This window comes from Mesoplodon densirostris, chromosome X (genome assembly GCF_025265405.1).
Source record: "Mesoplodon densirostris isolate mMesDen1 chromosome X, mMesDen1 primary haplotype, whole genome shotgun sequence".
Classification (NCBI taxonomy): domain Eukaryota; kingdom Metazoa; phylum Chordata; class Mammalia; order Artiodactyla; family Ziphiidae; genus Mesoplodon; species Mesoplodon densirostris.
In genome coordinates, this window is record NC_082681.1 from 126,254,286 (window position 1) to 126,281,614 (window position 27,329).

General features: G+C 39.2%; 1 protein-coding gene across 3 annotated transcripts in view; it reads right to left on the minus strand.

Moving 5' to 3' along the window:
- GLRA2 (glycine receptor alpha 2) overlaps positions 1-27,329 on the minus strand; it is a 186,357-nt gene that overhangs the window by 141,182 nt on the left and 17,846 nt on the right. For 2 of the 3 annotated variants that reach the window (XM_060087616.1, XM_060087617.1), the window contains exon 3: positions 1,894-1,961. In XM_060087616.1, coding sequence (XP_059943599.1) covers positions 1,894-1,961 — 68 coding nt within the window. Of the gene's footprint in view, positions 1-1,730; positions 1,799-1,893; positions 1,962-27,329 lie in introns of all 3 variants that reach the window. The other variant, XM_060087615.1, reaches the window with a different exon arrangement.

Consider the following 27,329-nt stretch of genomic DNA (forward strand, 5'->3'; position numbering starts at 1 on the left):
GTTACCAGGATAAAACCAGGAGGGGAGAGACAGAAACTGAATGCCAAGTGCAGAGTTGGAGTCTTCTTTCCATGTTCAGCTTTTCTTATGAGTCAACCCTATCCTGGTTGGGTAAAATTCTTAATGCGCTACATACTGTCAAAGCCCCAAAAGTCTCGTTTCTGGACAATGCTGTGTCAGAACAATATTAAACCGCGTAGTGGAGTTGCATTATGTCTGACTTGCCAGTGGAGAGGAGTGATAAGAGGTAAATTATTCTAACATCAAGGAAACCAAAAAGTACAGTAATTTGTTAAACACAATCCTGGTAGCCTAAAAGAGAGAATTCATAAACACAGGGGAACTCTATTTTTTACTTCTCAATGGCATTATGCTCATTATTTCACTTCTTGAGTGTTTCTAGGACATCAGCCACCATAGTAGTATAGTCAAGCTCAACTATAGTTTATTTCGATCTCATCCAATAATATGGCTGTATACTTTACATAGTACTGAAAATTTGAACCAGCCAATTGACTTAGGACTTAAATTGTATGGGGGCCAAGAAAATGTTTTACCCAAAATGTAATCTCCACACGGTAGCCTAGCACTGTAAACCTACTGATCTAATAGGCTGTGTCACAGGCAACAACACCATCTTGACATTGATAAGGAATCTTGGTGGATTTTACAGTATCTGAGATCTTTTTCATGTATGTGAAACATGTCTGTAATTAGAGTGTGATGGGTTTTTATTAGTTTTTTATGTTTATGGGTTTTTTTTTTTTTTGGAAAAGCCATGCATGTGATGTAATTGCTTTGGACTTGGAACAACTTTCTATTGCCACCAAATTGTGTGTGTGTGTGTGTGTGTGTGTTCATTGTAAGGTCAGCTCCTTGGCGTATATCTTTTTTTTTTTTTTTTTTTTTCTTTTTGCGGTATGCGGGCCTCTCACTGTTGTGGCCTCTCCTGTTGCGGAGCACAGGCTCCGGACGCGCAGGCCCAGCGGCCATGGCTCACGGGCCCAGCCGCTCCGCGGCATGTGGGATCCTCCCAGACCGGGGCACGAACCCGTATCCCCTGCATCGGCAGGCGGACTCTCAACCACTGCGCCACCAGGGAGGCCGCCTTGGCGTATATCTTAAATCAGTGGTCCCCAACCTTTTTGGTACCAGGGACCAGTTTCCTAGAAGACAATTTTTCCATGGACTGGGGGCGGGGCGGGGGGGAGGGGGATGGTTGGGTGGTTCAGGTGGTAATGCGGGCGATGGGGAGCGGCAGATGAAGCTTCGCTTGCTAGCCCGCCACTCACCTCCTGCTGTGCGGCCCGGTTCCTAACAGGCCTCAGACCGGTAACAGTGCGAGGCCAGGGGGTTGGGAACCCCTGTCTTAAATGTAGCATGTCTGAGGCTTGATTATGTTAAAACTTCCTATTATATGAAAAATATCTCCCAAACTTTGAAATTTGTATTTCTGAAACATTGGAGATGCAAATATTTAAATATCCTTAACTATAAACCATGCTTAATACTGATAATTCTACCTAAATCTAACCGAACATCACGTGTTTCCAAAATTTCTCTGGCATGATGGATAAAAGATGATTGAATTTTAAATAAATAATTGTTTTCTAGAGGTGAATGAACTTGGAAATTGGCACTCAGTAAATGTCCTACAAATATACAACAGTACTCTTTGATCGCATATCCCATTCCTTCACACGATGACTTCAGTGCTCAGTCCCACTCACCATTGTAGTTTCTGCTATTGACCCAAAGCTGTTGATAAATATGTTGCAGGTAACATTTACAGGAGGCCCTGCAAGTTGAACAATAAATAGAAAATTTGACAGGTTGTGTTCATGGCATAATCAAGTCACGTTTTTCTCTTGCCAGTGGCGTTGTAGCACTTACCATGGTGGTTTCTGTGACTGATCCAAAACTGTTGATAAAAATATTGCAAGTAACGTTTACTGGAGGACCTGCAGAATGCAATAAGAATGTTGCAATAGACATTGAAGCAAAAATACAGCTCCATCAACATCTGTGCAAATGACTAGAGATGTAAACAAAATTAAAATGATGGTGAGATTGCAAAAAAAAAAAAAATTTTGCCCAGAGAGGTTAACAGTGATAGCATTCCCACTAGCATTTCCAATAATGACAGTTATGCAATGATAACTTACCCTGAAGAGTTTTGGATTTGGAAAATATAAGCTGAAGACTATTAAACGGAATTCATTGTCAATAGTTGCTATCAAAATTGCCTTTTGGGTGGGTGGCTTTCTTTGACCTTAGGCTCATCAACATTGTAGATGTCAACAGTAGGCGCCCATGGTGATGAACTAGCCCACGTTTATGAGTTCAAATGGAGCTGCGTTTTGAACTGTGGATGGGTCAGGAATATCCACCTCCTTTCATGTGATACCCTTTAAATCAGTGGATCTAGTTTGATTCTCTTGATACCTCTGAATTTACCCAATTTCTTCTTTATATCCTGTGACCCCCCCCAATGAAAAATGATGCACAGAAACACAAAATCAAAGAAAATTAGCTCATTTTAAGAACCAAACACAGCAGTGTCACTTAAAGTCCAGATTGTTGCCTCAGTAAATATACTGTAAAGAAAGATTTATTAATCCTAGATGTGCTATGAACAAAGTGCCTACTTTTTCCTCCAGAGACGGAGGGACTAACTCTCTTTCCTCTTGCCCTTTGTGTCTCATCCAAGCACTAACCAGGCCTGACTCTGCTTAGCTTCAGAGATCAGGTATAATCAGGCATGTTCAAGGGGTATGGCCACAGACTCTTTGCCCTTTGACAACAGATAAATCACTTCCTGATGACTTCCAGTTTCAAGTTATGCTGAGCAATATGTTTATTGCCCTCATGTAGTTTCCCCATAATGCTTTCTGAGATAAGAAATGGTTCATACTGCCATGAACTGTCTATTCACTCACTGCTTTCCCCTGTGGAAATTTGTCTCTTTTCACTTGACAAAGGCTCAGCAACCTGGTGCAAGCTACACCCCAGTTGGCTCAGTACCCAACAAGCTGGTAGGATCTGAATGAGGAGGAGTTTGACTTGAGGCCTCCCTCAAAGGCTGGTAGTAAAACACAGCTGTGGCCACACTTGAGCGCCATGTTTTTACTTCTACAAGTCAATGTTGAGTTCTCAAAGTGAGGAAAGGAAAAGGGCTCAACAGCTAAGGTACTCCCCAGGCAAGGACTTTTAGTAAAAGAAGGAGCAAGGAGTTTGGGTAAAAGAGATGTATTGAGCTGTTTTTCTTTTTAACATAACTAACTTTTCTGTTATTAATGAAAAAAAAGTGTTTATTTTTTAAGAAGTGTTTGCAGGCATGGAATCATAGGCACCACCATATTACCAAAACATTTTCAGCCTGCATCTTTGAAATATTCCATCTTTTAGTTCATCCCTGTGTTATTCAGCATCTGCCAAATTGACTTCTTCTCCATGGTCACTTCCTACTCTGCTTGATTTTGTTTTTCTGTTTTGGTTACTCAAAACAAACAAAACAAAGCAAAACAAAAAACAAAAAGTCTCTTTCTTGGCCATAGAATTTTATTCTATAACAAATATATTCTTCTGCTAATAAGAAATAAATTAGACAAGGTAGAGGCACGTCATGAGAAATGTGTATCTTTGCTTTTTTTCCCTCTCTTCACAAGAAAATATGTCCTTTTAGATGGTCCAATTCAGGATGGAAAACTTCCATGAATTTTTTTTTTTTTTTTTTTTTTTTTTTTTTGCTGTACGCGGGCCTCTCACTGCTGTGGCCTCTCCCGTTGCGGAGCACAGGCTCCGGACACACAGGCTCCGCGGCCATGGCTCGCGGGCCCAGCCGCTCCGCGGCATGTGGGATCTTCCGGGATCGGGGCACGAACCCGTGTCCCCTGCATCGGCAGGCGGACTCTCAACCACTGCGCCACCAGGGAAGCCCTTCCATGAATTTTTATATGCAAGACAGAAAATGAATGATGTGGGAAAAGAAACAGGAAAGAGAGAAATGTCATCTTAACAGGAAGAATTTGAAAATCCAAATGTAGTTTGTCTTGTACTGTACATTATCTGATTGTCTGGCCTCCCCACCTGGCTTGAAACCAATTAGAAGGCTGCGTCCTACCATCGTATATCTGTTTCTAACCTTCCCAGTAAATGACAGTGTGAGTATATTGCTAGAATTCAAAATATTTTTTAAGCCACCACATATTGACACACTGTACTAAGCACGTTTAAAAAATTACCTAGTTTAATCCTCACAAAAGAGGAATTGTTTTACTGCTCCAATAAATATTTTCAGATGAGGAAACTGGGGGTTAGAGAGGTTGACTTGCTTAAAGTCATGCCACAGTAATTAGAGAAGCTGAGACTCAATGTCTCATCATTCTGATTCCAAAAACCTAAACTTTAAACCACTTTGCTGCACTGGATTCATTGCATAATATCCTCTGACCTGACAACCATGGTATTTCCCATTGGTTTATACATTTCTGGGATAATTTAATCCTTTACATCTGATCGCTTCAATCTTGGGCATTGCCTTAAGGTTCATTTGCATTTGGATATAAAACCTTGGAAAGAAAAAAAGTGACTTTTTTTGATAAGGGATTAGCACATGCATATAATAAGAGCCTACATACATTAAAACCTCGCTGCATGCCAATGAGTGCCTTATTTCATTCTTCAGTAATTACATGCTTCCATGTCCCCCATTTTATGGATGAGGAAACTGAGGCATAAAGGAAATTCATTAATTTTCCCAAGGTCACAGAGTTTGTAAGAGGCAGAAACTGCTTAACTTTAGGGACACCTTTTTAAACTACAGGGATAAAATGCCTGAGGCGAATAGACTCATTCTAAGTTTAGAAGTTACCTAAATATGGGAATATGCCTGCAAGTTCTTCGGGTTGAATGACAGAATTGTTTTTCACTTTTAAGAGTTATCCTGACATGTGCCAGCACAACCTTCCCTCTGTGTTTTAGCCTAGTAATCTGCTAAGGTGTTCTAATTAACAAGAACACATTCTTAGATGTGATCACCAGCGAATGAATGTGTTCTATAAACTGCAGAAAGAGTTAACACTAGTTAACCTCATCTAATTGGTTTATCAGCAAAGATATTCCAAAGTGAATTGGATGAGAATTTGACTGGGAAGAAGGATTATGTAGACATCTAATCTCTCATATCCCTATCCTCCCCTCCCTCCCTCCCTTCCTTCCTTGTCTCCTCTCTCCCATCTACCCTCTCTCCCTCCCTCTTTTCCTTCCTTTCTCACTCTCTTCCTTTATTTTTTTCCTTATTCTTATGAGAAAGAACAACCTTGCCATAACTCAACTATAAATGGAAGTAAAAAATATATTTAGAATACTTCACAGGGATTTGGAAAGATGGCTGCCCTCCCTGACCCCCAGCACAAGGTATAACAAGCCTCATCTCGTACTGATCCTCTTTGTTGCTAAATATCTCTCTCAGACTGTCTTCTTTGGAGTAAGGCATTTGTTTTGGTAACCCAAGTAAAATTACAGTTATGCTACTTGAGAGGGATAATAGAGTTATTGATTATTACTCATTAACATCTTCAGTTTTGGATCAATTGATCAAATTCACTGTAAGAGGGAATAGGATCACTGTGAATAGTGCATCCTATCTATTTTATCCCCTGCTACTCACACCGGGCTTGGAAGATCAGCAGAATCAGCACCACCTGGGACCTTGTTGGTCCCAGAAACTCAGGCCCCATTCAAGTCCTGTTGCAGTGGTCTGCACTTTAACAAGGGGGATTTGTTCCTGCAGATCCATTTTTTCTCCCTTTCAAGATCAAAATCATTTCTTTGTTTCAGCCTTTCATGAGTGTTCCTTGAAATGTTAACTGTAGTCCATTAATAAAACTTCTTAGGTCAAACCCAAAGTTGTGCAACCATCACCATTATCCATTTATAAAACTTTTCCATCACTTTAAACAGAAACTTTGTAACCATTAAGCAATAGTGCCCCATACTTCTCTCTCTCCAGCCCCCCGGCAGCTTTTAAACTACTTTGTGTCTTTATAAATTTGTCTATTCAAGATATTTCATATAAGTAGAATCATACAATATTTGTCCTTTATGTCTGTCTTCTTTCACTTAGCATAATGATTTCAGGGTTCATCCATGTTGTAGCATGTATCAGAACTTCTTTTTTATGGCTCAGTAATAATCCATTGTATGTGTATACTACATTTAAAAAATTTTTCTGTTGGTGGACACTTGGGCTGTTTTCAACTTTTGGCTATTGTCAGTAATGCTGCAATGAATTATTTGAGTTTCTGCTTTCAATCCTTTTGAGTATATATCTAGGAGTGAAATTGCTGGGTCATATGGTAATTCTATGTTTAACTTTTTAAGGAACTGCCATGCTGTTTTCCACATTGGCTACACCATTTTACATTGCCACAAGCAATGTATAAGACTTCTAATTTTTCCACATCTTCACCAATGCTTACTTTCCATTTTTTGATAATTGGTATCCTAGTAGGTGTGAAGTGGCTTTGAATTTCATTTCCCTAACGACTGATGACATTGAGCATCTTTTCATGTGATTATTTGCTATCTTCTTTGGAGAAAAGTCTATTTTTGTATTGGGTGGGTTGTCTTTCTGTTGCTGAATTGCAGGAGTTCTTTTTATATTCTGGATATTAAACCCTTATCAGACATGTAATTTGTAAATATTTCTCCCATTCTGTAGATTGTCTACTCTTTCCTTGTAATGTTGTTTGATACCCCAAAGTTTTTAGTTTTGATGAAGTCCAGCTTACCTATTTTTTCTTTTGTTGCTCATGCTTTGGTGTCATCAAAAACAAACAGACATTCATTTGCCAAATCCATGGTCATAAAAATTGACTCCTGTTTTCTTTTAAGAGATTTATGGCTTGAGGCCCTATATTTAAGCCGTTGATTTATTTTGAGATAATTTTTATATATGATGTGAGATAGAGGTCCAATTTCATTCTTTTGCATGTAGAAATCCAGGTGTCCCAGCCCCATTTGTTGACGTCTGGTATTTCCCTCACTGAATGGACTTGCTACCCTTGTCAAAATGAATTGGTTATAGATGTATGGACTCTCAGTTCTATTCCATTGGATAGAACTGATGTTTATGCTGATGTAAGTACCACAGTGTTTTGATCACTGTAGCTTTGCTGTAATTTTTGAAATCAGGAATTGTGAACCCTTCTACTTTGTTCTTCTCTTTTGAGATTGTTTTGGCTATTCAGGGCCTCTTGCAATTTCATATGAGTTTGAGGATTGGCTTTTTCAATTCTGCAAAAAAAAAGGCTGTTGGAATTTTTATAGGAGTCATATTGAATTATAGATTGCTTTGCATAGTATTTACACCTTATCAATATTAAGTATTTCTTCCCATGAACATGGTGTGTCTTTCCATTTTTTAAAGTCTTTAATTTATTTCAGCCATGTTTTGTGATTTGCTTTGTACAAATCTTTCACTCCTTGGTTTAATTTATTCCTATGTATTTTATTCTTTTAGATGCTATTGTAAATCGAATTGTTTTCTTCACTTCCTCTTCAGATTGTTTATTGCAGTTGTATAGATACACAACTGATTGTTGTGTGTTGCTCTTGTATGCTGCAGTTTTACTGAATTCATTTATTAGCTCTAGCAGTTTTCTTTTGGATTATTTGGGTTTTAAATGTATAGGACCATGTCATCTGCAAATAGAGATAGTTTTACTTCTTCCTTTCAAATTTAGATGCATTTTATTTCTTTTTCTTATCTAACTGCTCTGGAAAAAACTGCCAATAAAGTGCTGAATAGCAGTGGTGGAAGCAGGCATCCTTGTCTTGTTCCTGATCTTAGGGAGAAAGCTTTGTCTTTCACCATTTAGTATGCCTCTTGTAGAAGGCATATAGTTGAATTATGTTGTTAGCTGGGAATTTTTCATAAATGCTCTTTGTTGTGTAGAAGAAATTCTCTTCTATTCCTAGTTTTCTGAGTGGTTTTCCTTTTTTACTGTTAAAAGATGTTGGACTTTGTCACCTGCCTCTTCAGCATCAAATGAGATGATCACATGTTTTCTTTCCTTCATTCTATTAATGTAGTGTATTGCTTTGATCAATTTCATTATATTGAACGGCCTTTGCATTCCTGGGATAAATCTCTATTGGCCATGATGTATAATCCTTTTACTTCACTGTTGGATTTGTCTTGATACTATTTTGTTTTGGATTTTTGCATCTATATCCACAAAGGTTATTTGTCTGTGATTTTATTTTCTTGTGGTGTATTTATCTGCCTTTGGTGTCAAGGTAATGTTGACCTCATTAGGAAGTATTCTTTCCTCTTATTTCTTGGAAGAGTTTGAGAAGGATTAGTGTTAATTCTTACTTACATGTTTGTAAGAATTCACCAGTGAAGCCATCTGGTCCTGAACTTTATTGGAAGGTTTTTGATTATTCAGTCAATTTCTTTACTTGTTATAAGTCCGAGATTTTTCTATTTCATCTTGAGTCAGCTTAGGTAATTCTGTATTTCGAGGTATCTGTCCATTTTATCTAGGTTACCTAATTTGTTTACAATCTTCTCTTATAATTCTTTTTTACTTCTGTAAGGTCAGTAGTAATGCCCCCACTTTCATTTCTGATTTTAATTATTTGAGTCTTCTTTTTTTCTTTGTCAGTCTAGCTAAAGTGTTGTAATTTTTGTTGATCTTTTAAGAGAGCCAACTTTTGGTTTTGTTGATTCTCTAATTGCTTTTCTATTTTATTTTTGTCTACTTTGATCTTTATTATTTATTTCCTCTGCTAGCTTTGGGTTTAGTTTGCTCTTCTTTTTCTAGTTCCTCAAGGTGTAATATTAGGTTATTGACTTGAGATCTTTCTTCTTTTTTAATGCAGGCATTTACATTATAAATTTCCCTCTGAACACTGCTATCACTGCATCCGATAAGTTTTGGTATGTTGTGTTTTTGTTTTCATTCTTCTTTAATTTCCCTTGTGATTTCTTCTTTGACCCATTGGTTGTATAAGAGTGTGTTATTTTCCAGATATCTGTGAATTTTCTGATTTTCCTTTTATTATTGATTTTTAGCTTCATTCTACTATGTTTGGAAAAGATACAATACTTTTTATAATTTTTATCTTTTAAATTTTATTAAGATTTATTTTGTAGCCCAATATATGGTTTGTCCTAGAGAATGTTGCATGTATACTTGAGAAGAATGTGTATTCTGATGTTGTTGTTTGGAGTATTCTTTATATGTTTGTTAGGTCTAGTTGGTTTATAGTGTTGTTCATATCCTATATTTCCTTACTGATCTCTGTATTGATGTTCCATCTATTACTGAAAATGGTGTATTAAAGTCTCCAACTATTACTGTAAAAGTATTATTTCTTCCATCAATTGTATCAAGGTTTGCTTCATAGATTTTGGGGCTCCGTTGTTTGGTGCATATATTTTTAGGATTGTTATATCATCATGATGACTTGACTCTTTTATCAATATATATTGTCATTCTTTGCCTCTTTTAAGAGATTTTGACTTATGTTCGTATAGCTACCTCAGCTCTCTTTTGGTTACTATTTGCATAGAATATCTTTTTCCATCCTTTCACAGTCAATCTACTTGTGTCTTTGGATCTAAAGTGAGTCTCTTGTAGACAGCATATAGTTGGATCATAGTTTGTTTTATCCATTCTTCCTATCTATGTCTTTTGATTGAAGAGTTTAGTACATTTACATTTAAAATAATTACTGTTAAGGAATGACTTCTGCCATTTGGTATTTGATCTCTGTATATTTTACAGCTTTTTTGTTTTCCCTTTTGTCTATTACAACCCTCTTTCGTATTTAGTTGATTTTTATTTTTTTATAGTGAACCATTTTGATTCTCTTTGATTTCAAAGAGGTATACTTTTTAGATTTTTTTGTGTGGTTACTGTGGGGATTACATTTAACATCCTAAATTTATAACAGTCTAGTTTGAAATGATATCAACTTAACGTCTATAACATACAAAAACTCTACTCCTGTACAGCTACATCCTCCTCCCTTTATGTTTTTCTTGTCACAAATAATATCTTTATTTATTGTACATCCAGTAACATAAATTAATAACTTTTTAATGAATTTGTCTTTTAAATCCTGTAGGAGATAAAAAGTGGAGTCACAAACCAAAAATACCATAATACTGTTTTTATATTTGCTGGTGTATTTACCTTTAGCAGAGATCTTTATTTCTTCATTAGGCTTTGAGTTACTGTCTAGCATCCATGCATTTCAACCTGAAAGATTCCCTTTATCATTTTCTGTAGGGCAAGGTACAACTAGGTTGTAATGAACTCTCTCAGCTTTTGTTTATCTGGGAATGTCTTAATTTATCTTTCATTTGTGAAAGATAGTTTTGCTGGATATAAATTCTCAGCTACATTTTTTTTTCTTTCAGCACTTTAAATATATCATCCTTTGCCTCCTGGCCTCCAAGGCTTCTTCTGAGAGATTGGCTAATGATTTTATTGGGCATCCCATGTAAGTAATGAGCTGCTTTTTTCTAGCTGTTTTAAAAATTATTTCATTGTCTTTGGCTTTCACCAGTTTCATTGTGAAGTTTCTCAGTGTGAATCTCTTTGGGTTTTCCTACTTGGAGTTCATTGAAGGTTTTGGATTTGTAGATTTATATTTTCATCAAATTTGAAAAGCTATTATTTCTTCAAATATTCTATTCAAATATTCTAAGATTCTTCCCACCCCTTTCTCACTCTCAGAATGTGTATGTTGGTCTGTTTGATGGTGTCCCATTGGTCCTTTAGACTCTGTTCAGTTTTCTTTATTCTTTTTCTTTCTTTCTTTCTTTTTTTTTTTTTTTTGCGGTATGTGGGACTCGCACTGTTGTGGCCTCTCCCGTTGCAGAGCACAGGCTCTGGACGTGCAGGCTCAACGGCCATGGCTCATGGGCCCAGCTGCTCCACGGCATGTGGGATCTTCCCGGACCGGGGCACGAACCCGTGTCCCCTGCATCGGCAGGCGGACTCAACCACTGCGCCACCAGGGAAGCCCCTTCTTTTTCTTTTATGCTCCTCAGACTCAGTAATTCACTTGCCCCATCTTTGCGTTCACAGATTCTTCTTCCTGCTCAAATCTACTGTTAAACTCCTCTAGTGAATTTTCCATTTCTGTTTTTTCACTTTTCAGCTCCAGAACTTCTGTTTGGTTCCTTTTTATAATTTCTAGCTCTTTATTGATATTCTCATTTTATTCTTACATCAATTTCCTGATTTCCTTTTATTGTTTGTCCTTGTTTTCCTTTAGATCTTTAAGCATATTTAAGACAGTTATTTTAAAGTATTTATCTAGAAAGTCCAATGTCTGGACTTCCTCAGGGATGATTTCTGTCAATTTATTTTTTATCTTCAAATAAGACATAATTTCCTGTTTCTTTGTATGCTTTGTGATATTTGTTGCTAATTAGACATTTGACTGTTATAACTGATAACTCGGGGAAAGTAAGGGAAAAGGGGGAAATTAGATTCTCCCCCTTTGCCCAGAGTTTACTCGATGTTTTTATTGTTGAAAGCTATTGTAGGCCACCTATTTAGTGACTTTCCTACACTTTTTTTGGAAAGACTATATTCCTTCTTGTGTGTGGCCTTTATAGTCTCTGTTTCTCAGCTTGTGTTCAACTAGGGTTTTGATAGAAATTTTCTTGAATGCCAAAGGCTAAAAAAAATCTACCAAACAAACAAACAAACAAAAAATACCTTTCCCGGTTTTCATGGATTGTTTCTGTTCTGGGGCACTCCTTCAATACATAGCCATTCTTGAACTGAACCTAGTGATCAGCCCAAGGTGAAATCTTAGGACCTTCTCAGGTCTTTTCTGAGCATGCATCTTGCCCTGAGAATGCATATGGCTTTCTAAGTTTTCCTGCCTGCATCCATGGCTGATTTTGAGTTTTGTAATTTCCCTAAGGAACTCTCCTCAGCTTTTGCTCTCAGGCCTTAGATGGTCTATTGTATGTTTCAACTGTAATCTTTTACCCAGGCATCTGAAGGTTTTTAGTGTTTCTTGCAGTGTTTTTGATCAATACCTACTGCTTTTCTATCCTGAGTTCCACCACGTTAGGTGGAACAAAGATGAGCACTGTTATGGGCTGAATTGTGTCCATTCAAGAAATTTATATGTTGGAGTGCTAACCACCAGTACCTCAGAATGTAACTGCATTTGGAGAGAAGGTCTTTAAAGAGGTAATTAAGGTTAAGTGAGGTCATAAATGTAGTTCCTAATCTGACACAGATAGGGTCCTTGAAAGAAGAGGATAAAAGAGACATCAGGGATGTGTGTGCACAGAGGAAAGACCATAAGAGGACACAGTGAGAAGGTGGCCACCTACAAGCCAGGGAGAGAGTCCTTGGGAGAAACCAATACTGCTATCACATAGATCTTGGACTTCTAGCCTAAAGAGTTGTGAGAAAGTAAATTTCTATTGTTTAAGTCACCTAGTCTGTGGTATTTTGTTATGACAGTCCTAGCAAACTAATACAAGTGCTTTGCATCTGTCCTTCTGGTAGCACACAGACAGGTTAGAATAGACAGACAAAATAATTTGTGAATAATGTTTGCTTTGCATCCTCCAGAACAAGGGACCAGGGTTCCACACTGGGAATGTAGGCTGCCACTGATTCAAAACCAAAACCACTACTGAGGAGGGGATGGGACAAGGACAAGTAAAGACACCACAAAACTTTCCTGCCATTTTGAAGTTAGCTTTTTCTTGATTCAGTAGTTTCTTGGTTGCTGTAGACCTATGACTGTTTTCCAGAATTCTGACCAAGTTATTTCTGACAGTTATACTTACTTTCTGATGTTTCTGTGTGGGGAACAAGAGCTTGGAGATGCCTACTGTGCCATTTTGTTGATGTCAACCTTTTCCTCTGCAAAACTTTAATACAGTCATGTGAATTATGGTGCTTCTAAAGGAGAATAAAGTATGTGTTTTTGTTTCCCAACTTTATTTGGCCATAGGAGATTTTTTGTTTTTTTGAAATAGACCATCCTTTTTTTAAAAAAAATTGAAGTATAGTTGATTTACAATGTTGTGTTAGTTTCTGGTGTGCAGCAAAGTGATTCAGTTATACATATATATTCTTTTTCATATTCTTTTCCGTATGGTTTATTACAGGATATTGAATATAGTTCCCTGTGCTATACAATAGCATCTTGTTGTTTATCCATTCTCTGCATGATAGTTTGTATCTGCTAGTCCCAAACTCCTGATCCAACCCTCCCCTACCCCCCTTCCTCTTTGGCAACCACAAGTCTGTTCTCTACGTAAAATAGACCATCCTTTTCATGGAACACATTTCAAAGATGGCAGGCATTCTTCAAAACATAGTTTTGAAAATGCTGATCTACATTAATTCATTTATTAATTCAATTAACAAATTCTTGTTGAGCAATAAATATATTAGATAATAATAATATAACTATAAGAACTAAAGGCTATTATAGAGGTATTATCATACCCTGTGATCCTGCCAAGGAGGGAATGTTTTATTGGGGGCTGCAGGGTAGGTGCCTGGGATGAGGAGGTAATGGAAGAGGAACAAAGAATCAGTAAAGATCAGCTTAACCTTTCCCAGTTATCTATCTAAGAATCTCAATTTACGTAATGATCCTGTAGTCTAGGAATGTAATTCAGGGATGCAAGTCACAAACTCTGCTTGTAATCAGATTTGATAAATGTATTAATTCCTAGATGAGTTCTCTTAAAAACTCAGTGGCCTAGATGACAGGTAAGCAACATTTTTTTGTGAAGAGCCAGATGGTAAATATTTTAGGCTTTGTGGACCACAATGTCTCTGTTACAATTACTCAATTCTGTCTTTGTAGTGAAAGTAGCCATAGACAGTATATAAATAAATGAGCGTGACTGTGTTACTGTAAAACTTTATTTACGAAACTGGTGGTGGACTAGATTGGGCCATGGGTCAAGTTTGCTGGGCCCTGCTCTGGACTCTTAGAGTCGGAGGTTGGAGAACAACAGAAATGGTTCTGGAATTCCATAATCTTTCCATATCTTGAAGTGAGGACTGGCCATGGACATGGAGGAGCATAGAGACTGTCTGTAGGTCTATCTACAATGAGCTTGATATTGTGCTTTGTGGCATGAATAAAATCCACTTTAGCAGAAAGGGTGGATGGGAAATGATATCCTTTGGGCCAGCTGCACTGTAGTGGACCCAGGTGAAAACCATGAATTTCCAGTCAGACCACTATGCTATCACAAGAGCTAGGAGGCAGTATGGAAGAGAAATGGGGCCAGGACAGATAATGTGGACAACAAATATTTGACTCAGTAATTATATTTAATATGACTCAAGCTTGCTCATAAAAATGAATCAATGGTAAGAGCATTCTGTATCTTGCATATTTAAAACCTGGAACTGATTTTTATAACTTCTACCATGGTAATGAAAATTTTATCTATTATTCATAGTGACTGAATTAAAATAAGCTTATATATATTTGTATTGACCAAAGCTTTCTAAATTAACAATAAATACTATTTTTTAAAGCTTTGTGATGGATTCTATTTAAAAATAATCACGAGAGAGAAATACTGTATGACTTCACTTATTTGTGGAATCTAAAAGAGCCAGACTAATAGGAACAGAGATTAGAATGGTGGTCACCAGGGGCTGGGGGGTAGGGGAAATGGGGAGATGTTGGTCACAGGGTACACACTTACAGTTATAAGATGAATAAGTTCTGGGGATCTAATGTACAGCGTGGTGGCTTTAGCTCTCAATACTGTATTATATACTTGGAAGTTGCTAAGTGAGTGAATCATAAATGTTCTTACCACAAAAAAGAATTTGTAATTATGTGACATGATAGAGGTGTTAGGTAATGCTACATGGTAATAATTTTGTAATATGTAAGTGTGTAGCTCAACACATTGTACACCTTAAATTTACACATTTGACATTGTTATATGTCAATTATATCTCAATAAAGCTTGAAAACATTTAAATGAGGGCTGCAGCAAAGATAAAAAAAATAAGCACTAGGAAAGAGTAGAGAATCTGTGTAACACCAAAACAACTAGTCACTATTCATTAGTTTTGCCTCAGTTATGTTGTTTTCCAACATCATTTTAGGGCAAAAGACTTGAGAGCAGAGGACATTCTTTGAGTTCTAAGATGAAAATTATTTTTTCTCTCTTGTTACAAATAGACAAGAATGACATTTTGATTTTGCATTTTATTCCTTGTAAATAATTTAATGAGTCCTCAAGTATCACAACTGATTGAGTGTGGGGCCCCTGGATGGGAATGGAACAGTAACTATATGTGCTTGATTTATACAGAAATTAAATTTCTTTTGGAATAAGAAGATTTTTATCTTCCAGGAAGATTCTCACCATTAGCTCAAGAGATAAAGGGAGAAAATAAAGCACATAGAGAAATCAAGAAAATGTATAGTTAACAGTCAGAGACTTGCTGTTTGAACATGGGGAAGCACTGTTTCTTGTGATGGCTTCCTGTGTTGCATGGTACTTTGATTTGATGCCCATGAAAGAGAGAGTCTTGGAGGATGAGAGGGTTGTAAAGGGAGGGAATGGCTTTTCATGGTGGTACTCCCTTTGTGAGGGGTGATTTGAAGCATCTAATCCTAAAGAATGGAGGAAGTTGTTGTTTTTTTATGTCATGATATTAATTAGAAATGGTCACAGAAACTAACCCATTGCATTTTTTAAATCTTCTTGAAAATTCACCACTAATGAGCTATATATTATTGACTCTTCTGCCCGACACATGGTCAAAACAATTTTATCAGTCCTACTACATTCAGTTTAGTTGCTGACATCCAGGTCTGTGCAGAGGGCAAACTATTCAGATAAGTAAAAAAGGTTGGATATTTACTGATTCCCACAGCCTGATGCAGCAAACCATTTGCTTTGGACCAGCCATGCTGATAAAATGATAGAAGTGCCAGACAAAGCAATTAATTAGCAACTTAGGTAGCTTGAATACAGAGAACCAAATGGCAGATTCTGTGAGCCCTTCCCACGAATGGCTGCCACTTGTCAGCTGCTCTCACACGAGGATGAGTGAATGGACAGACGTGCACACGGCTCAGATCCATGTCAGAGGGCTTCGAGAATGCTGGCAAGTTTCTATCTTTGCATACTGTGGATTTCTCCATGATTTAAAAAGAAGAGATAAGACAGGGGCCCTTATCTTATGCAAGATGATCACTTTTTTAAACATCTTTATTGGAGTATAATTGCTTTACAGTGGTGTGTTAGTTTCTGCTGTACAACAAAATGAATCAGTTATACATATACATATGTTCCCATATCTCTTCCCTCTTGGGTCTCCCTCCCTCCCACCCTCCCTATCCCACCCCTCTAGGTGGTCACAAAGCACCGAGCTGAAACTGGGTGCTATTAATAATGACACAAGAATGCCAGGCATAAACCAGTACTGTCCTGAGAAACCTGGACTTTGGGTCATACTACTCAAAGATATATTTGCAGTATGGTAACTACCAGTCCGTCTTATTTTTGCCACTAGCTCTGCTTATTATTACCTGTGAATTTTAAACAGATTATAGAAACTCTCTGCATCTGTTAATTCTTCTGTAAAATGGGAATAATGATGGTTGCCTTGATGTTAATTGTGAGAATTGGTAGTAATGTATGGAAAGCCCATGATAGTAAAATAAATTGCAGCTTATTTATAGTAATAGTAGTAGTATTACTATCATTATTACAAGTTCATTGGATTGTCAAAGTATGCCTCTGAAGGAGGTACATTATTAAACCCATTTTAATATAGAGTAAACTGAAATGTTGAGACTACAACTTAGATTTCCCAACTTTTTCTGTGCTAAGCTTTCCCTGAAATAATGCCCATCTCATCCAATTTCCCCTCTCTTCTCTCCATAAATTGCTTTTTCTCAGCTCTGTAGAAATTTTTAGCAGGATCCAACCACCTTGTATAACTTTCTTGGTTTCAGGAATTATGCATAAACATTCTTCATGTCTGGACAACCACGTAGCACCATGGGTTTGAGATCATTGCTGCTAGCTTCTTTATTTAAAATAGGGTTTCTCAGGGACTTCCCTGGTGGCTCAGTGGTTAAGAATCCACCTGCCGGGCCTCCCTGGTGGTGCAGTGGTTGAGAGTCCGCCTGCCGATGCAGGGGATACAGGTTCGTGCCCCGGTCCGGGAAGATCCCATATGCCGTGGAGCGGCTGGGCCCGTGAGCCATGGCCGCTGAGCCTGCACATCCGGAGCCTGTGCTCCGCAACGGGAGAGGCCACAACAGTGAGAGGCCCGCATACCGCAAAAAAAAAAAAAAAAAAAGAATCCACCTGCCAATGCAGGGAACACGGGTTCGAGCGCTGGTCCAGGAAGATCCCACAACTACTGAGCCTGCACTCTAGAGCCCGTGAGCCACAACTACTGAGCCCGCGTGCCACAACTACTGAAGCCCGTGCGCCTAGAGCCCGTGCTCCGCAACAAGAGAAGCCACCACAATGAGAAGCCCGTGCACTGCAAGGAAGAGTAGCCCCCGCTTGCTGCAACTAGAGAAAGCCCGCGCACAGCAATGAAGACCCAAGGCAGCCATAAATAAATAAATAAATATTTTAAAAATAAATAAATAAAAAATAAAATAAAATAGGGTTTCTCAACCTAAGGACTATTGGCATTTGGGGCCAGATCATTCTTTATTGTGGGAGTTTGTCTTTTGAGTTATAGGATGTGGAGCGGCATCCTTGGTCTCTAGTCTAGATACCAATAGCACCCCACCTCCCACAGCCCCTGCTGTGACAACCAAAAACATGTCCAGACATTGCCAAATGCCCCCTGGGTGACAAAAATCACTCCTGGTTGAGAACTACTAAATTATAAATAGCAGGTAAAAATGCAGGATGAGTCGAAAGGCAACTTAACAAGGATTACATGTTATGTAACAATGAAATGCACTTCAGAGTATTCTTCTGCTTAGTCAAACAAATGCTAGGGTCATGTTCAAATAGTTTTGGTCATATGACTTTCTGATAAGAAAGGCATCTCTCTTATGTATTTCAACAAAGAATGTGGATTTTTAAAAATATTTAAACATACTTTGGATGAGTAAATGGCAGTATTATGGAATTTGTACTCCTTTGTTTGGTTTGTTCATCAAGAAATTAAATTTGGTGCCTCTTTGCAGGCATTTGCTGAATTCTGTGCATTTCCATCATCTCTTCAGTCATTCATTCAGTCAGCAAACATTTATTGAGTACCCATTATGTGCGTGGTCTTGTACTAATTATCATTTACAATTAGGTGGTGAATTGTGGGACACAGTATAAGAAAATCAGGCATTAAGCACAAGTCAGAAACAATTTTCTGGAAAGCCCTTCACTCATTCTGCAAGAAATGTCAGATGAAACAAAAAGTGTGTGCCCAGCCAAGCACCACAGAGAGGGCATTTTTGTTAAGCCTCTTTCTAATACAAGCAAACTGCTGCTTTTTTGTTGTTTGCAGAGTCATAGTGACCTTAGTGAGCAGTTTATGTTCTGGGAGATTTAGGGCTCTTTGTTGGTGGTGACAAGATTCATTTCCTATTTTAAAGATCTCAGAGACTAAGTGGAAACCTTCATGTTGGGAATAATTAGTAAGTGTAATCTACATATATTTCTATTTATGCTATAATCAAATGTCATCAGATGGAGAATTGCTGGAAAACGTGAGATTCTTGCCATCTTGGGATTGGGGTGGATAATAAATAAAGGCCCATTTAGCCTTAGAAGAAGACAATTTTAAATGCCATTTGGAATTAGTTTTGAAATGAAGAGATCTGAGAATTTCTCATGAACCCAAATTATATTTCCTTTCATTTTAGCAAGTAACAAAAGTAGGATTAAAGATGACTTTCTCTCATGTTAATTGAGTCCTCTACTACTTTACAAAATGAATAGCAAGTTCATCAACTTGTTAGGACCTGACAAATTGAAAATAGATTTGTTTTGCATTAGTAATTTTTAAAGAGGGAACTATGCTGGTTTTGAGGTTATAATAATGAAATTGGTGGGTGCAATTCACACACATATACAGTGAATTTTCCCATGATTCTTCCTACTTGAATGCCATCTTTCTTGGAACTTCCAGAGCCCTATAATCCTTGCCATGTTGTAGTATAGTCAATTTTTTTCATATTTGTCTAATTCTATCTAGTATGTTCTAGACAGTATGCTCAGATCTGATTCCCTGTAGCATTCCCTAAGGCATTTATATAGGACTAAGCACATAGTAGTCATTCAGTAAATGCTCAGTGAATACTGTTGATCAGAATATAAGCCTTTTTGTGTAAGTAAATGCCAGTGGCATGCCAAGAAATCTGTGCATTTCCATTCTATTTCAGAGCAACTTTCAATGCAAGGCATTTTAACCGCATCAGTTGCCTCCATCCCTTCAGCTTCAAAGAGGAGTTCATTCAAAAAGTCCTTCATTGGGCTTCCCTGGTGGCGCAGTGGTTAAGAATCTACCTGCCAATGCAGGGACCCGGGTTCAAGCCCTGGTCTGGGAAGATCCCACATGCCACGGAGCAACTAAGCCTGTGCGCCACAACTACTGAGCCTGTGAGCCACAACTACTGAGACCACGTGCTGCAACTATTGAAGCCTGTGTGCCTAGGGCCTGTGCTCCGCAACAAGAGAAGCCACAGCAATGAGAAGCCCGCACACTGCAACGAAGAGTAGCCCCTGCTCTCCACAACTAGAGAAAGCCTGTGTGCAGCAATGAAGACCCAACCCAGCCAAAAAAAAAAAAAAACAAACAAACAAAAAAGAAAAAGTCCTTCATTTAAATCAATTATTTCATCTCAGCCTGTGAAATAGAAAGTGCGTTCTGTTTGCTCTCTTTGCAAAGCACTCAACAAGAATGATAAAATTCTGACAAAAACATGACAATCACCAATGAGCAGCATTACAACATGGCCCATTTTTTTTTTTTTTCGGTACGCGGGCCTCTCACGGCCGTGGCCTCTCCCATTGCGGAGCACAGGCTCCGGACGCGCAGGCTCAGCGGCCATGGCTCACGGGCCCAGCCGCTCCGCGACATGTGGGATCTTCCCGGACCAGGGCATGAACCCGTGTCCCCTGCATCGGTAGGCGGACTCTCAACCACTGAGCCACCAGGGAAGCCCAACATAGCCCTTTGAAACTACTACTGAACTGCCATGTTTGACGTGGGGGTCGGGAAACTTCTTGACTGTTGCCCTGCCTCCTGACATTATCCCTCACCAGTGCAGCATAGAATAAAGGGAAAAATCATAAACTTCAGAACTAGAACTGGATTTAAAACCTGTCTCTGCTTTTTACTATTTGTATAACTCTGTAGGCTATTTAATCACTCTGGGCTCTAGCTTCGTCATCTATAAAAGAAGAAATATCTTCGTCTAATTCACAGGTTCATTGGGAGGACAGAATGTGACAATGTTTGTGAAATGCCACCTATTTCTTTTCTCTTACCATCTCCTTCCCCTATCAAGGAAGGATCTTCCTCCTAAACCTTGAGATTTTCCCTTTAACAATTAGATGTACTTTTCTCAAGCATCATATCTCTGCTCTACATTTTATTATGCTCACCCTTACTCACAGTGTTGAGAAAAATACCTGGATTTTAAATAGGCTCTAGCAAAGAAGAAGAGATCTCCTTATTGGAGAAGGAGTGTATTATTGAATCTAGCAACCACGAGTATAGGGAAAAATTGTCCTTCAAGGGAAAACTCTGGATTGTCTATAGTACACCCCTCCATGTCATCTGACTCTCATTCTATGGGAGCTATTTTATAACTCTTTAAATTGTATAACTCACAGCGATGGGAAATATCTCTTGCTTAGAGACATGCAAATCCTGCCGTGTCCTGTCCCACAGAGGTTCAAGTGACTGCCCTCCCCCACCGTGAAGAGGCTGGTTTTGCCTCTATTTGCACATTCAGGCCAATAGTCTTGATCTATAAATGTGTCTGTTTCTTAGATTTTCTTTTGAACTGGTTATGCCATCTGCCTGCTTCCCTCATGGATGAATGAGTTAAATAAAATTTAACACGTATTCATTTTATATCTGCATAAGAGTCGTGATTTTATCTCTTTTTTTTTGAAAATTATCTTTTACTGTGAGTTGTGAGAAGAAATTATTACCCTTTGGAACTGTTAGACTCAGAGCCAGGCTGTGGAAGCTTAAAGACCTAAATCCTGTTCGAGGCCATGACAGTGCCGGGCAACCCAGCACTTGCAGTTCCACAGTCAAAAGAGATCTTACAGCTCCATGTCTGCCAGTGAATAGTACCTAAGCTCTCACATCCCTCCTCTGTTCGTCTGTGGCCTCCACAAATGGGAACCTGTTTCCTCATTAGGCATTCTGCACCATTTCTCAGAGGGTCGGAAGGTCACCATTGCACTGGGAGGAAACAAGTTTTCTATGTCAGCAAGATATCTAAAAATAGAAACCAGAGTTCCTAACATGCATTCTCTACGCACAACTGGGACAGCTACTTCCCTACGGCAGAGGGAAACCCTGAAATCATGGTGCTTGTTGCGTTTTCGTGTGCTCACATCTGACGGATAGGCCCCTTGCGTTTATGTAGCATAGGCTTCCATCTCTCTTATCTCACGCTACACTAGCCAGCTTTGTAACTCAGTTTAATTAAAAGGACATTTACTGGACTTCTTCTGTATGTTAGGTGCTTACTTAGTTTGGGCTACCCTCGAATCAAGGATTCAGGTGAAGGTAGTTTATTAAGGAGGCGAATAATACACCAGTTGGGAAGTGGGGAAGAGATACAGGGTAGGGAAGGAAGCCAAGAAAAGGTGCTGTGGCAAGTCTATTATCCATCCCCAAAAAGCACATGAAGATTTATCCCATAAGCAACTCTGGAAGATGCACTCTTCTGAGCTATTCTGCCCAAGGGGAGAAGGAGCTGGGGTGTTTTATATCAACACCCAGCTGTCATTAGATGGAAGTATTCTCAGGGGACATTAATTCATCTTCACTTCTGGTCAGTCACAAGGGTGGGCAAAGCGGCTTAGGTCAGAGAAAGCCCTCAAGCAAAGAAATGCAAGTGCTAGTGTTTGGAAGTCAGCTGGTGCAGCGATGTGGTAAGGGATTGGGGATATGGGCTGGGAGCCGACGGTGGTGTCTCCGTGGTGCTGGGAATACCAAAATGTCGCCGATCCTTGAATTCAATAAACTCACAGTTTGCCATGGCAGAAAGGCATGAATTAGACTAATTATGATGTAACATGATAATAAGCCTAACATTTTAAGGGAATGTAGCAGAGGAAGCAATGAATCGTGCATGGGAAAAGGAGAAAGGGGAAGGAGAGGAGAGATTCTTTGTAGGGCTGTTGATGAATTTCTTTACATACAGAGGAGGGGAGGGAGAGAGACGGCTCTACTTTATAAAAAGTACATATCACTAGGCAAAGTGTAATCAGCAATTGAAAGTTTTACCTGCATATTGGTCTTTGTATTGTATATCTTCCTTGAAATTCGAAGGTCCTCCCAAGTTTGCATTGTTCGAGATTTTTTAAAGTTGTGGATAAACATTCCTATCCCTGGATTTTAATATCGCGTATTTCCACCTCCATCTCAGTGTGACAGGATCTCTGATGCTGAGCTGAGTAGAGCTGTCCTTCCAAGAGTCAAGAAGCTAAGTGGCCTCCTCGCATTTAGCACTGCTGAGTCTGTACTTAAAGTGGAGAATGCCCTTCTCCTATGAGACACCATCACTTCCTGTGGGCTCATGACAGTGGGCAGCAGCATCACCTTGGGACCTCAAGAGGCTTACAGTTTGAAGACATGGGAGTTGGAATGCTTGGCTAAAGAAACAGAATGGGGTTTGTACTCATAATCCTTTCATACTAGAGAGAAGATTTGTTGAGGCTTTTAAAAGGCTCTAATTTTGTCTGTAGTACCAAACACAATAGAGCAGCGTTGTAGCAAAGAAAATCCTTTGAGGAGAAATGGCCCCATTCTCAAACTCTCAGGAAATGGAGGGAGTGTGTCCCTCAAGTTAAAAGGCAAGAATCTTTCTAAGAGTGTCTTCTTTCTGGGGATTTGCCTGGGTCAACGCGTATCTCTCCGCATGCTCCCTACTGGACACTGGTAGCCCGCCTAGACCACTGCAAGGAAGAGTGCGGTGGGTACGTGTGCAGGCTCCAGCCCCAGGTAGCCTGGATTTGACCAGATGCTCCGCCTCTCACAGCTGTGCCGACTGTAAAGATTCTGAATATTAGTTTGTAGATTTAGAAAAAGGGAATTGGTAACAGGAGTGCTTATCAATTTTCTCGGGAACGAATGAGATCATGCATGGAACACACCTAACATGTTACTTGCCACATCACGAAGCACGCATTCTCTCTGTAAACCCCACCTATACTTCATGTCCTCACTCATTTTCTATCTCTTCCTTATACTTTAGCCATCATCAACTCCCCTTATTCAGAAATCCTAGTTTCCGTGACATCATTCCCTATGTAGCTGCATGTTTACATAGACAAGAGTTGGCTTGTGTTGCTCAGACTTGTTTTCTGTGTGCTATTTCACTTGCTCTGCAAGTCGTCACATTGCTAAAGGACAGGGGTTGTCTGATACTGCTTTCAGCAAGTTCCCAAAGCCCCTATAAGTTAGGCACATCATAAGTGTTTCTCCCAAATACTTTGTGATTCATTTGTACCTTGCTACAAAGTAAACTTGACATTGTTCATAAGCGCTAAGTACTTCCTGTGCTTAAGAAACAACCACCTACATTATTTCAGAGAGCAGTCTCAATTCTTAAAGAACGCTACCCCAGCAAGCAAGCAGCACTCAAAACCTTTCCTCCTCTGTTCCCTTGGCAGGCTTGGACTCCTCGTATATGTTGGAAAGTAATCATAAGGAGAATCAAATTGCAAACTTCAGGTTTCAGACTTAGCGTTTTCTCCCACTATGCGTAAAGGACTGAGATTATTAAATGAAAACATTTCCTGGAGCCCAGATAATAAAGTGTACTAGGAAGCAGACTACAGGACTAGAGAAAATGCCAGATGGAAGGGCATGCTTTTGGTATGTCATAGTCAGCATTTTCCTGGAATATATTTAAATGCATCACACATTTGTTCTGAAAGAAGATGTAAAAAAATGACTAGAAAATGCCATTAGTCAGAGACAAAATCACAGAATGTGTAACCCATGAAGGTAGCAGTTGCTGTATCCCATCTCCTTTCCTCAGCCACTGACTGCCTCCCCACACACCAGATGCCCCACGGAACCAACCCCCAAAATGATCTACAAGCTGGTTCCAATACATTCCAAGCAGAAAGCTGTTGGGTGATTGGAGAGAAATCAGCTTTGCTCATTCATTCAATTATTCATCAAACATTTATGGAGGATTAATAATGTGCTCGAGTCTGAGGATGCAAATTTGAATAATAATAAACAGATTCTGAAGCAAAATGCTCCAAAGGCTCTTGCAGGCCTCCAGACTCACAGCCCCTAGCATAGCTTTGTAATTAAGAAACAGATACAAGTCTAACTCATGAATTTGGTGTACAACAAGACAAATCTTCCATGCCTTTACTCTTGGTAACAGGCTGGATGCCTGCCAGACTGCCTGGGATTGAAAGCTAGCACTGCGTCCTTACTACCCATATAACCATGAGCAAACACATCAGCTCTCTTTTCTCAGTTTCTTTATCTATAAAGCAGGGATAATAATAACATGCATACACTTCTCTGTAAGGTTATTGGGAGGAGTAAATGAATGAATATGCAAAGTACTTAGAAGAATGCTTGACACATGGTAAGGACTCAAATAATATAAACAAATAATGTTATCGTTATTAACGCTTTCTGAGTTGCTATAATTAAAATGGTGTGAAATATATGGATGGATGCGGTGAGGAATAAAGAGTTGGCCAAGAAGGCAAATGATGGATAACTTGGACCCTGAGCCCCTTTTCTTCCCCTCATCTTCTGTTTGAGTACTGCATCTAATACCTTCTGGCTTCATCTTCTGGGTCTTACATTTTAAAAATTCTCCCTACTCAATAAGCCTACTGAGAAGTGTATTTTAGTAGAAAGCTCTGTTTTATAATGTGTTTAAATTTTACAAATGTTTCCTGAATGTCTGGGCGATCTGTCCTGATGGTAAAGAACGCCATCAAGACAAAACATCAAGAGCCTAGTGCCCTTTTTCAGCTTCATGCTGACTATACTCAGGACTAGCCAGCCTAGGCGGTGGTGGTGGCCCCTCTGTGGCAGACGACAGGGCACTTCTTCACCAAGAAAATGGAGGCCATTTCATACAAAACCAAAACCAAAACCAAAAACCTTTCTTCCCTCAAACTTTGTGAACTGATATCTGATCTCCCTTTTTCTCCCTGGCATTAGTCTTTTTTTTTTTTAAACGTCTTTATTGGAGTATAATTGCTTTACAATGGTGTGTTAGTTTCTGCTGTATAACAAAGTGAATCAGCTATATGTATACATATATCCCCATATCCCCTCCCTCTTGCATCTCCCACCCTCCCTATCCCACCCCTCTAGGTGGTCACAAAGTGCTGAGCTGATCTCCCTGTGCTATGCAGCTGCTTCCCACTAGCTATCTGTTTTACATTTGGTAGTGTATATATGTCCATGCCTCTCTCTCACTTTGTCCCAGGTTACCCTTCCCCCTCCCCATATCCTCAAGTCCATTCTCTACGTCTGTGTCTCTATTCCCGTCCTGCCCCTGGGTTCTTCAGAACCTTTTTTTCTTTTTTAGATTCCATATATATGTTAGCATATGGTATTTGTAGTGAGGTGGATGGACCTAGAGTCTGTCATACAGAGTGAAGTAGGCCAGAAAGAGAAAAACAAATACCATATGTGGCATTAGTCTTTTAAATGAGAAGTCTACACACTCACTTTCCCCTACTTTGTCCAATCTCATTCCCTCTACAACCAGCTACAATCTGGGCTTTGGTCTCAGTGCTCTAGAGATATCACCCTTGCTAAGGTCAAAAATGTCCTACTGACCAAACCCCACTGCCCACTTCCTTGCCTCTTTCTATTCAACATCCCTGCTGTCCTTGGCAGGTTTGATTTCCTCATCCCCAAAGCTCTCTCTTCCCTTGACATCAATGACTACATCTTTTCCTGCTTCTCTTCCAGATGTTGTGACCACTCCTTCGTATTCCTTGCCGAGTCCTTCTCTCCCCCCATTCCATCAGTGTTCATGTTCATGGGAGTCTCATCCTTACTCTCTCTCTCTCTTCATTCTGCACATTTGCACTGAGTGATCTTAGTTCATACTCTCATGATCTGATGACTCCCATTCCTACATTTCTAGCCCTGATACCTCTTTTTGGCTCCAGATTTTCAACAGCAGATTAGACATCTCTATGTGGATTTGTGGCAGTCATCTCAAAAACATGCTCAAAGCTGAACTCATTATCTTCCTCATCATCTTCTGCCTCTAATGTCTCCTCTTTGAGTAAATGAGAACACCGTCTGCTCAGTTGCTTAACCTGGAACCTTGAGTCAAACGTTACTCTTTCTCTTGTACCCTCTATATCTTGCCTGATGCAATTTGACTTGAACTTATCTTGTTAATTTAGCCTCTCCTTTCTAATCCCACAGCCTAAGCCTGAACTGTCATCATTTCTCTCTTGTGGGTGATTGTCGTGATTCCCTGATACCCCCATCTTTCTAGCATATCCTTCTAAAGGCATCTTGAGTTATCTTCTTAGAATCCACATCTAATCATGCCCCTTCTCTGATTAAAAACCTTGATTTGACTTCCTGTTACCTATGGTTAGATCTTAATGCCTTAATAATCAGCTTAACACTCTAGCCCTAACTAACTTTATTCTCTAGCCTCATTTTCTCTGACTTCCGTCCTTTTACTTCCTTCAGTTATACTCATGTTTTGTTATCCCCCCCAAATATTCAAATTCTTTCCAGACATGAGAGTTCCCTACCTGAAGTCCCCCTTTCCATTCCTTGAACGCCTATGCATCTCTCAAGACCCAATTAAAACATCACCTTTTATATGAAGCCTAGAGCTACTTCTTTTTCTCTTCTGCAGATTGAGCTCTCACATGTTAAAGGCTCCAGAGAAATATAAACATCATTAGTAGTAGCTACCTTAGTTGGGCCTTCCAGGCTTTATAAAGATTTTTGGTCCATTGTTTCATAATCTGGGAGAATCCTGTAACTTGAGAACCACTTTGCAAGTTTTGATGAAGATGGAAGATAAGGCTGAAAAGGAGAATTCTAGAGGAGAATCAACCACAGGCTTGCTGGTTGGACGGA